The 12,881-nt window shown below is 44.6% G+C and overlaps 1 protein-coding gene across 1 annotated transcript in view; it reads right to left on the reverse strand.

Annotated features, from left to right (window-relative positions):
• The window catches only part of LOXHD1 (lipoxygenase homology PLAT domains 1), a 1,115,079-nt gene that overhangs the window by 255,673 nt on the left and 846,525 nt on the right, over positions 1 to 12,881 (reverse strand). Inside the window, exons 36-37 of the mRNA XM_086960347.1 lie at positions 10,149 to 10,358; positions 7,046 to 7,190 (exon numbers count right to left, since the gene is read on the reverse strand). Of these exons, the coding sequence (XP_086816473.1) occupies positions 7,046 to 7,190; positions 10,149 to 10,358 (355 nt within the window). The remainder of the gene's footprint in view (positions 1 to 7,045; positions 7,191 to 10,148; positions 10,359 to 12,881) is intronic.

Raw genomic sequence — 12,881 nt, forward strand, 5'->3', positions numbered from 1 at the left:
ACCAAGAAGTTGTTCATAGTGTTCCGGCCAGCAACTGGCCTGTCTTTGGTGAGTCTAGACATAACACTAACAACTATACTCTTGCGTTTAGGTTAGTAGATCTAACCACCAGTAATAACAACAATTGTCACCAATAAAACAAAAAATATTAAGACACAGATTAAACCTATTAATAAGTCCAAAGTCTTACGTGAATGATATAGTTCTTAAAGTAGATCCAGGGTCTGTGGCCCGTCCCGTCCTCTTCCGGCCTCTGAGGGCCACAGAGGGCCCGCCCTTTGCCCGGGCTTCGCTCGGGCACTCCTGCGCGCGACTCGCGGGGCGAGAGGCGTTCCTCTCTTTTCTGGCGCCTCCGGGCGCTAAGGTGGCGTCAGGGACGCGACTCGGCAGGCGATGTTGCGGCGTGGAGGGACAGCCGTTCCCCTCACGGCGTTTCCCTGGAGCTACAAGCAGCAGCCGTTGGCCTCACGGCAGGTAAGCGCTGGAATTAGGCGTCCCACTGAGCGCTCGGCGCTCCTCTCTTTTCTGACGCCTCCGGGCGCTAAGGTGGCGTCAGGGACGCGACTCGGCCGCCGGGGCACCTGGGAGGTGTAGTTCTGATCCCCCGGTCGCTGCAGGCGATGTTGCGGCGTGGAGGGACAGCCGTTCCCCTCACGGCGTTTCCCTGGAGCTACAAGCAGCAGCTGTTGCCCTCATGGCAGGTAAGCGCTGGAATTAGGCGTCCCACTGAGCTCTCGGCGCTCCTCTCTTTTCTGGCGCCTCCGGGCGCTAAGGTGGCATCAGGGACGCGACTCGGCCGCCGGGGCACCTGGGAGGTGTAGTTCTGACCCCCCGGTGGCTGCAGGCGATGTTGCGGCGTGGAGGGACAGCCGTTCCCCTCACGGCGTTTCCCTGGAGCTACAAGCAGCAGCCGTTGCCCTCACGGCAGGTAAGCGCTGGAATTAGGCTATAATTTGGTATTGCACTAACTGTCCCTGCCATGTTTTATGGTACTGATCGTTATTTGAAACCCATGTTACGTAAACACTGTGTGGTAAAGAGACATAGTTCTCATCGCCGATTGAAGAAGCAGAGAACTCCAACATGGCCGCCGACATATCACTAGCAGGAAGTGGTAGTGTTGGTTTAGACGTTTTGCCCCAAAAGGCCGAAAGCAGGAGCCCGTTCTCTTTTAGATTGTGGTGGACGGGACTACGGGCCACTCTAAGGACAGCAGCTTTAGTCCCCGCCCCCACTTAGGCACTGCACTATAGGGACACCGGTGGTGGCTCACAAGCCCTTATGACCCCCATGTACAAATATGGAACAGCTGACTAAAAGCCCCTTTTGTTTCTTTTACTTGCTTTCCTTTATCCGGTTCCATTGCTCGGAGACACACGGCCCAGGAAAGACAATCTGGAACTTGGAACACGAAAGCTTAAGTCCCCCCCCACCCCCAAAGGCAGTGTGGTAAAAAGACCGAGTTCTCATCGCCGATCGGAGATGCCGAGAATGCCAACATGGCCGCCAGCAGGAAGTGGTAGTGTGGGAGACAACCCTTGAGCACTATATTTTCGATTCCGGGATCTGGGGAACCTCTGGCTGCAACCCACAGTAGCGACCCCGGATGAGATAACAAAGAAGATATATCTGGAGAATATAACAGGAGAACTAGCCCATTGTTAAGCTAGATTGTCTCCGGCACACTATTTTTAACGGTACCAGCCCATGACTAATAAATAATTTTTTGCTTTCATAAGACCGGGTATTCTTTTAAATCTCACTTTTCTATATCACTCCTGACCCTACTCACACTCACTCAATACACTTCACATAGCACTTACAATATCTAAGTGCTCCAGAGTAGTCGCTAGTCGTAGCACGCCCCGTCCCGCAGCGGGGCGGGAAGACCCCGATGATGAAGCATGACACCAAGGGCCCTTTTGGTGTGTTAGGGGTATTTTATCAAATACTGTGTATGCCTGATATACTCTGGCTCACAGAATACCTTCTAGAGGTGGACCTTGTTGTTTACCTATATCTGGAGCAGTACCTTGATTCTCTCCTGTACAACACCCGAGCCTGGATCAAACAACACCCCAACCTTTCCGTGACTTTGGCAGTAGACCTGGCCTGTGCATACCATCGCTCACCTGATTTAAAAAACCCACCACATAGACCCTCTGTTTCTACTCCGAAACCCCTGAATAGAATTCCCACACCCCTGATAGAACCTAAGGCGCACAAGCCTTGATGACCCCCATGTACAAATATAGAACAGCTGACTAAAAGCCCCTTTTGTTTCTTTTTCTTGCTTTACTTTATCCGGTCCCATTGCTCGGAGACACATGGCCCAGGAAAGACAATCCAGAACTCGGAACAGGAAAGAAGAACCCCAGTAACACCCAAAAGTTTGGAAGAGAGTCCTTTGTTTGTTCGTTCTTCTGATTTACACCTTTTTGCTTACGATACAGAGAGAGTCTGAGTATCACAAATAAAAAAAGATTCACTTGTACTACTCCCAGTGTCACTGCCTCATCTTAGCAAAGAAAGTGGGGGTGGAGGCCCTCCCCTCGGGACAATCTATTACACACTGCTTAGTGGGTCATGTATGGGTTACCGTCCAACTGGTTTTCCAGTTCAGGTTGGCATAATGACTGAGTCCATGGTGCCTGAGCGGTCAGAAATCCGAACCCTGTGATTCCAGAATATTCTATAGAACATAACACTTTAAAAGGCCTACTGGCTTTGAAATATATTTTGTACAGTAAATAAATCAGACCTACTGCCTGTGTTGTAACTTTTTATAACAAAGAGAGCAGACTTTTGGCATCTGAAATACCCTTCCCTAGTCTACCAATCAGACACATAGCTTTTAATATTGGTTTACCACCATTACCAGCTCAGTCTACTGCATTGAGTTTAAGCCTTACCACAAGGCAACCAGCAGGATTACAGTCATAAAATCCAAAAAGTTTACAAAATTACAATTATCTAGTCAAAATACTATCTCGTCTATGTGGGCTAACAAGATGGTCACAGTACAAATGTTCTATCACCATGTTTTGTCATGGGGGTAACCGACACCAAAAATCTTTCCTATTATGGTAATCTTTGATATTCCATGAAACAAAACACCGATCTGTAGGCTTTAATACAAACTAATAGCAATTCCTCCCTTAATTGCCTGTGACTCTAAAATATGCTTTTCACAATCAATATGTCAGGCCTGCTACATTGATGGTACATCTTCATAATAAATACTCAAACCTCTAACATTTATCATTGGCTTGTCACCATAAACAACTCCAGTCTATTGTGTTGGGGGTCATCAGGTATACGGTACTAAAGTTACACATTTGTACAAAATCACAGTTACAGATAAAATCCCCCTTAAGGGAGTCCAAAAAAGGATTATCATAGTGCACATCTTCTGTACCTATGGTTTGTTCTGGTGGGAAACCAATACAACAATCCTTACCTACTATGGCGATCTGTGAGATTCTATGTGCAAAAATAGTTGTCTACAAACCTTAGCATAGTGCAATAACAATGCAGCTTTAAAAGCCTATTAACTTTAACATATGACTTTCACAACAAGTAAGTCAGGCCTATGGGTTTTGTAATAACGCTTCATAATAAACAGAGCAAACCTATGGAATCTGGCAATCCTCTTCTCAATGAACCAATAAGGCCTATAGCCTTTTACCATACGCTTCACATCATAACCAACAGACCAGTTCACGTGCACATAAACTGGCAACCATAATGCATACAGTTCTTAAATGATAAATACGTGGAAAAATACAGTTTATAAGGCAACATACGACCCTTTTCAATAGGGCCTTGCTCGAATCATCACAGTGAAATCCCCCAGGGTTTGTCAGCGGACAGCTCCAAAATCAAGGGAGACTACATGTAGTGAAATAACTGTTGATAGCCTGCAATACAATGTGATAACAACCCATAGTTAAAGGCCTACCAGCTTTTATAAATGCTTTTCACAATAAATAAGCTAGACGTACAGCCATTATCATAACTTTTTATAAGATGTAGCTCAGACCTATTGCTTCGGACATATTCTTTTTCCAGTGCACAAATTAGGCCCATGGCTTGTCACCATAAACAACACAGGCCTACTGGTTTGAGCATAAGCTCTAAAACAAGGCAATCATCAGGGTCAACGTCTTAAAATTACAAAGAGATACAAAAAGACAGATGGTTCAGCAAAATACTATCTCTCCTAAGAGGGCCTAACAAGAATTCTTCAGAGCATATCTTCGATATAGTCACAGTTTGTCACGGGGTAGCCAATACCAAAACCCCTACCTACTACAGTAATAACATGTAAAAAAGTCCTTCTCAACAGGCTTTCATACACAATAATAACAATCCACCATTAAATGGAGAGAAGTCAACATATGCGTTTCACAATAAATATGTCAATCCTGCTGCCTTTATCATATAATTTCATAAAAAGCAGATTAGGGCTATCACCATAATCATCAGCTTGCCATCATGACCAACCCAATCCTGACATATTGAGTGTAAGCTCTACCACAAGCCAAAAATTGCAATACCAGCACTATTTTCTGTGGAAGTACACACATTTAGCCCAATGGAATCCTGTACTCAAGGTAACCAACATGGGGATGGAGCCTGGGCCCCTCTATCAGTCACTGGCGTAACGAAACTTGAGGGGGACCCCCTGCATGGTCAATGGAGGCCCCCCTGGACTCAATAAGCAGCTCTACGGGCAGAGTCCTTGGCTGAGGAGGCCCCTTGGAATTGGGGGCCCGCAGCATCTTGTGGGCTGTGGGGGCCTGTGTTACGCCACTTCTATCAGTAGTACTCTTAAAGCTCGTTTTAGTTGATTACGTAGCAGCTGCGAAGTCAAGGCTGATTGGAAATGGAACAATAGAACATGCGACCAATTTCATGTTGGGGGGAAATATGATTTTCGAGACACAGAACCTATGCATAGAACAAAATGCTTTCTACTGCAGTTACAATAGCACACCATGGTGGAGTCTGACAATATGAAGAACTGGATGATGTGTGTTAGGCTCTAGAGTGGGGTACACTTTCAGCCAGGCGGGCAACTAGAGCCAAATTTCTGGGGGGTGGGGGGGCTGAAAAATATTTCGGGGGGGGGGGGCTAATTCTTCCAACCATAGACAGAGGGACTGAAAGAAGTGGTGAAAACACAACAAAAGCCTAATGTACAAGTAAATGGTCTTTTAAAGAACTGTTAAGTACTCGGGTGCGGCTGCAATTGGATGGTCGCCAGCCCGCAAAGCTTTGTCAGCCCGGGCTGACAAACACACGACGAGGGGGGGGGGGGGGCTGAAGCCTCGTGAGCCCAATGGGTGTTGTGCGCCTGCTTTCAGCAGTCTGACTCTCACACGATGGCCATTTTAGTAGAGGTATTGATATAAGCCTGTCCCAGTGATTGATAAGGCAATGGAAGTTAGGAAGGCGTAGGGGACGGGGGAACAGGCTCCGTGGTTATTGGACATATTTGTCGTGAACATGTGATTACTATCTACAAGGTAGTGATAAAAAAAAACAAGATTGATAATAATAACCAGCTTGCAGTAGAAAATGTGATGTTGTGCACCGTTCCACCCTGTGATATCACAGATTGACAAACAGGAAATGAACCATGGTTCCTTTCTGCTTCTGCTGCACCTCCATTACCTCAGGATACAGGTGTAGCAAGGACAGTGCCATAGGGCAAGCAAAAAGCTGTAGCTGCTACCAGCAGTTACCACCAACTGATGTCTAGGGAAAGCACCTGGAGCAATGTGGTGACAGTGTGAGAGCTTCCAGCCGTGTGGATAATTCCTGAAAAGACGAATTAGTGCCATAGGAGGCCAGAAAGAGCTGTGGTTAAGTACTGATGGAGTAGTTGGAAAGGTACACCTGGGCATAGAGTTATCATTCTGAGCCAAGCATACAAGAAGGTCAGTAATTTCCTTAAAGATGTTTTGAGAAGGAGCGGCTGTAACAACGAGGGCAGAGCCACGTATGCCCGAACAATGCTAGCGTAACCACGCTTGCATGAACAACGCATCTGCATTAACCATGCATCTGCATGGTTAAGGTAGATAGTGGTCTGGTGTTCAGGATGGGTGGGGAAAAGAAGAGGAAGCGTCGGAACAGGAAGCTCCAGATGCGGACAGGTACGTGGGGCTGGGGCAGGGTTTGGGGGGATAGTTATTAGGGGTGGGGGTTACTTTTAGGGCTCAGGGTGGGGGGTCTTGGTACATTTGAGAAGGGGATAGGTTTTTAGGGCTCAGGGTGAAGGAGGGGTAGTTTCAAAGGCTGGGGCTGGGGGAGATTTTGGAAGTGGGGTTGGTTTTCGGGCTCATGGCGGAGGGTTCTGGGTAATATTTTATTGGGGCAGGGTTTTAGGCCTCAGGGCAGTGGGAGGGGTTGGGGTAGTTTGATGGACAGCATGCAGTAAGTTTAAGGGCTCAGGGCTGGTTAGTTTATGGTCGGAAGCAGGGTTTTAGGCCTCAGACAGGGAGAGGGGAAGGGATAGTTTTAAGGGGACGGCAGGTTTTAGGCCTCATTGAGGGAGGAGGGCGGTAGGGCGTTTGGGATTTCAGGGCTTAGGGCAGGGGGATGGGGTTAGTGACTATCTTAACCACATATACCCCCTTACCATTCATACCTTTACAACGAAATTGCATGGTAAAGGAATGTGTGGCTAAAACGCATTTGTGGTTCATGCTGCGTGGTAGAGGCACGTGTGGTTTAGCCATGCATGCCTCTGTACTACAACCATTTTCAGACATCATCAGTTGACACAGCAGCAAGTACAAGTGTGTACATTGGCAAGAGATTTAGCATGGCATTTTACATTGTGATTTGATCCTTGGATCTTTAAACATTGCCAGAAAATCTCATGAGGCCTGTTCCTAACTCTGTTCCACCTCTCTGTTGTTGTTATCCTTCTACGTATCACTACTTGCAGAACAAGGGGTACAGCTGGCCAGGACTGGTTTGGTCCTCACATATATTCCAGCACAATCATGGTTTTGCAAAATGGTTTCCTTACTTGATCCTTCCGCCGCAGACTCGTCCAGTTTGCCTTTGCTCTTACTCTTCAGGTTGCCATTGTTGTCTTGACTCTTCAGGCTGAGAGTGGATCCCAATAATCCCCTGGAGGAGCTGCCCATGCTTATCCGTTCACCGTCATACTCCTAGGTATGAGATAATCAGAAGCAGCAGCAGCATTAGAACTAAATAACCTCTAATCAACTCTGCAGAATTTGTCAGACTGAGTGACACCAGATGGAAAGCATGCTCGTATCGCCAGCCCTCTCTTATATGTCTGTACCACTAGGTACCTTTATTACATGTCATCTATTTCATCACTGCAGTACTTCGCCACAACCAGTTACCTACATCCTCCATCAGTGCCAGAATCACTTGTACAATCACCACACAACTCAGTAACATCTCATAGCCACTCCCAAGACCACTTAGCAACACCGTTTCACAACCACCTGCTTTCTGCTCTGCGTAGCATCTCACATTGCCACTTTTTCACAACCAACACCACTCCGTCAATAACTTCCAGTGAAAATGCAATCATCGCCATCAATCCTTGGGAAAAACTCATGGCAAGTATATTTCAAAATTGCACGTTTATAGCCCTTCAACACTCAACAGGATACTTGAGCAACTGCAAACAAGCAACCCTCGCTATTGCCTACCATCCCCACGACTACAGATAAAAAGTCTATTACGCATCCTTCTCAATACCAGATCATTACAATCTCTTCATTCTTCCTACCATCCCTAACACATAGAAAGGGTATTACGCACCTTCTCAATATCGGATCATTAGAATCTTTCCATTCTGCCTAACATGCCCAACTACTACAACTACAAAGTCTATCACCTACCCTTATTGGATCATTAGCATCTCTCTGTCAAATAAGGGCTAGACTATTTCATAATGGACGCAGGCCAAAGTTTCTATCGAGCTCGCCCATTCAAACAGTTTTCAATTTTTCCCTATTCAACTAATTATTGACTTACTTGGGAACCTCACTAATCTTAATGGAAATCCCCATGTAAGTTCATCCTAAAATAGGTCATGAAACCTGGCTGGGTGAATTGACAATTAATTAGTTAAATAACATAATATAACATAAAAGCACAAAACAACACAACATAACATACTGGAAACCAAATACATGCTGATCTATGCTACAGACCAATAATTATTTTGCCTCCCTTAACATAAACACCAGTAGATTAACAAAATTTGGTAACATCAATGTTTGGGCTAACTTTACACTAGACACTATGGGCCAGATGTTTGAAGCTGAAATGGGTTCGCAAACGCCGAAATTTGAGCAAAATGGTATGTATGTAGCAAATTTTAGTGCAAAATAAGGAATCGCAAATTTGCGATTCCTTATTTTGCGATTGCATGTAAGGAATCGAAAAATTTGCGATTCCTTAAATGCAATGTATGATGCAAAAAAAAATTGCTAATTGTCCCTAAGGAATCGCAAATTACCACCAACTTCAAGTTGGTGGTAATTTGCGAATTTATAGAAAAATGCTCATTTTTCCATTTTTCAAAGTGTCATGGGATGCACATACATGCCCTTAGGGCATGTATGTGCACCACATGTGCACCCATGCTTATTTCAGGGGTGCAACAGGTTGTCCTTTGGACACCCTTGCACCCTTGAATTTATTCTCAATTTGCGATTAGCAAATTGCGAATCGCAAATTGAGAATAATTTCACATTCATTCCTATGGGCCTCCTGGCCCATAGAAATGAATGGGAAATGATTCCTTAATTGCGATTAGCAATTTGCTAATCGCAATGAAGGAATTTTAAGAAATCGCTAAAAAATAGCGAATTTCTACATACATTCCATTTTGCAATTCTCAAATAGCGATTCCTTAAAAATCGCTATTTGAGAATCGCAAAAGTGTATCTTGATACATCTGGCCCTTTGTCCTTCTTACATAGCCCATCTACTGACTGACTAAGTTGCTATTCCCGGTACGATCACTTGATAATCCTCACCCCTGCAATAACCACACACTGTCAACATAATTAAAGAAACTACACTACACCACAATATTGAACTCCCTATAAATCAATATCATGGTTGATACCCACACACATGGCCGATGCTTTTAAAGCAATCAACAAGAAAAACATAGGCTGACTGATTAAACACTACTATACCTGCATTAAATAAAGCCACATTGCAATCTTCAGGGTATAGAAACTACACCTCAACTCCACGATCCCCAATACAAAAAGGAAACCCCTCTCCCTGTCTTTAAACAGGTAGCTGCCCATTAGTCGGGGTGAATATAAGTGCATACGTTCAATACGAACAGTAGCAAACTCAGAGCAGTGCAATAATACAAAATATCGTAGTATCCCATCAATCACTATTACTGTCTCTGTCAAGCTCATCCACATATCCGCTGGTACTTTTATGCGCCCCCACATCTGTCATATCTGTCTGTCTGTTTTTAATAAATATGCATTGACTAATTACAGCTTGATTGGGAAGGCATATCTGTTCCCGCCATATGCTGAGTGGCGGATTCTCCGTTCACATCTTTAATGGGAAGAAGTCTCATGTCTAATTCATAGCACTGCTGCATAATTTATAGCTGCTTCCTATAGAGCGGTGTGCAGGCCTGAGCTTGATAGAGTCCAAAGACAGCCAGATCATAAATTCTCATAATTTTCACTACACTGCATCAGCTTGTGTCTACGGGGAGAGACAGGCTGTGATGGAATCTGAAAGATTTGGGAATAATTCAGTATTGGATCGATGAGAGTTTCACCAAGAGGATGTCAGAGCCATCAGAACGGGCGCCCCTGTCTGGTAGGCCAGACAGTGTCGCGCAGAAAGAAAACCATGGGAGCAACACGGAAGTGGTATAGGAGGGAGAGTGAGTGGAGCGGTTATGGCAGTCTCAAGTAATGGGGAGACAGGGATCTACCTGTATCAAAACACAAGAAAAAGGATCTTCCTGAGTCCTACTTTATGTTGCAAAAGCAGCAGAAGAATTCCCTCACCATTGTATCACAACTGTGCTGCATTGACATGGAAGACAGCGGTCCGCCACGCCAGCTTCACCAAGATTTGTTTCCAGTGGACCCTACCTTTTCATAGAGAATGCGCTCAATCTGCTTGTCCTCTTTTTTCTTGGAAAGCCAGCGCTCACACACAAACAGGTATGCCTCCTCCGTGTCCTCGTCGAGGATCTCCACCTTATCCAGGTACCAGTCGGCGTTCAGCAAGGTGTTGTCGTGGCGAATCTTGATCTTGTAGATGACGCCGAGGTCTACCGCTTCGATTGTGAAGCGATCCATCTGCCATGATAACGAATCAAGTCATGCATTCCTTAACAGTCTCCAGTGCTGTTCAGTACATCTCACAAAACTGGATATACACAAGCCTTAAATTAAGTTAAAGCCTTTTCTCAAATTAAGTTACCCATCTTTTTTAAAACATGTTTTAAACATTAAACCTAGTGCTATGAAAATCGTTTTGGTTTCAGGGTATATGCTACAACGAGGCTGATTAAGAAAAAAATGTGTTTAAGTTGCAGGGTCACATTTACAATTTCCATGAATTCACAAACTTTTGCAATTATCTAAGTTCCCCAGTAGTACACTCAGAATTGTACATATTCATAGATTTAGGGGTGCTGCTACTTACCCAAGTCACACTTCAGCAGGTGATCCAGAGGCAAACAATCTATAGGTTTTGGATTATGGGAAATATGCATTTTACCAATTTTATTCTCCATATAGAAAACATTTTTTCATCTACATAAATCCTTTTTCTAATACCTCCTGAAAATATTTGGGACCAGATTCATAATCATTTTGTGCTGGCCCCCGTGAAATGCTAACCCAAAGCATTACAAAGGATCACAAAATGGCTCTGACGGATGGAATTTCATACACAAAAGGTATTACGAATTAAAAGTTGACCCTGGCACTGTGGTGCAACCCCTTTGTGGCATTTCACTGCTACCGTATGGAAGGGGGGCTATGTCTGGGGTGAGCCAGTGTAAAAACCTTGGGCCTTATTTATGAAGATCTTGCACCACTTTAAAATGGGAAAAAGTGACGCACCAGTGGCACAAGGCCTTCATAAATGAGGCCCCTTAGGTTTTGGGGCACAGCCATATTTACTAAGAATGTGATCTGGTTTTGCTGCAAATTCTAACATAATTAAAAAGAATGTGCAAGGAGTCAAACGCTTTATCTCCTTATACTTGTGGGTAACACGTGTGCGTTATCCTAAAGCATAGAATTGATTGCAAACTTTGGACATTTGCTTTAGGAGTATCCTTAGGATATCTGTATCGATGTAATACTATGCGTCATGTAATAATTTACTTTATTTTAGGAATTAATCTTTGTGAACCACTGTTCTCACAATTCTTTAATCTAAGGCACACATCATACTCCTAAGCGTACAAATTTGTACGTTAGGGTTCTTGGGGTCTGTCTTCCAGTTCTGTTGTCACTGGAGGTTCCAAATTTCGCAGTAGCTCATGAGCGAGATTCTGGTGGTCGATGCATTGAGCTTAGGCACAAATAAAAGTCACCATCAAACCCAGCTCTAACTGGATTGCAGTCTTCTTTCCCTTCACTGGCAGCGAGAATGACCCAGACGACCACCGGCTGTCCACCCAGATAGTTGTCACCATCTTTGATACTTGATTCCTGAGTTTTTGGGTCCTGAGGCCTGTGACCTGGGGCTTTTCTTCGACTCCCAGGCCTTAAAACTGCTTTGAGCATTGCTAGGGGTATTGAGAACTCAGAGGCATACTTGAAGGAAATGTCTACGTCATTGGATGCCTTACTATGTAAGGAGATCAGGAGTCAAGCCAACAAAGAAGGTCACAGGGAAACAGATAAAAAGGCTCAAGGAAGTAGACTTGATAATTGTGCAGTGGGCAAGAGAGATACTGACTCTTATGTCTTGTTTCAGGTGCAGTAGCCGCAATCACATTGGTTCTGCAAAGAATTGCACTACAGTATTTCAGACGTATTAGATGCAATCACAAGGGACATTTTGCTACAGTGCGCCATTCCAGCGGTGTGAAAAAGTCTATGGTGTCTGAGGTGGAGGATTGTTGTAGAGGCCGGTGGAGATAATGACTTTTTCAATTCCGTATTACAGATGAGGTGGAGCCTGGGAAGAATGGTGGACATGTGACTTTTGTGGGTGCAAAAAAAAGGAAGCCTTCCGGTTGCAATGGCCGCATTAAAGGAATTGAAGTGCAGGTTATGGCAGACTCAGGGGTCTCCATTTATATTCATTGGTCCTGATACTTTCAAGAGATTTTGGCCATTGGAGTTGATTTTAGTGAATGGAAGGGTGAATCGATAGGGTGTTGGAGTTCGAAGGTAAGACTGCTCTGGGTGTGGTTTACATTGCAAACGAGGACTAACATTTATTGGGATGGGACCATCAGGGGGAGCTAGACATCATGTTGGATCCCCACCACCCTGATCAGGTAATGTCCAATTGTGCAGATGAGGGTGCAGCAACTGTATGAACATTTCTACTATGAATCAGTGGGTAAGTTTCCGAATGTTTTTGAACATTTGGGTAGGTTGAAGGGATTCCAACACAGAATTGTTTTGAAAGAAAGTGCTGTACCTGTGATTCATTAGTTGTGAAAAGTACTGATAAGTCCTAGGGAAGAACTGTGTGAAGAATTAGAGACATCATGTGAGTTTCACATCCAAGAACCTATTAAGTGGTCAGAATGGCTGGCCCCAGTAGCTCTGCCACGCAAGGGGGACAAGTTGTTCAGATGGTGTGCTGATCTGCGCAATCTCAACCTCACAATTTGGATCGACAGAGAGCTA

This window comes from Lissotriton vulgaris, chromosome 3_1, assembly GCF_964263255.1.
Source record: "Lissotriton vulgaris chromosome 3_1, aLisVul1.2, whole genome shotgun sequence".
Lineage (NCBI taxonomy): Eukaryota > Metazoa > Chordata > Amphibia > Caudata > Salamandridae > Lissotriton > Lissotriton vulgaris.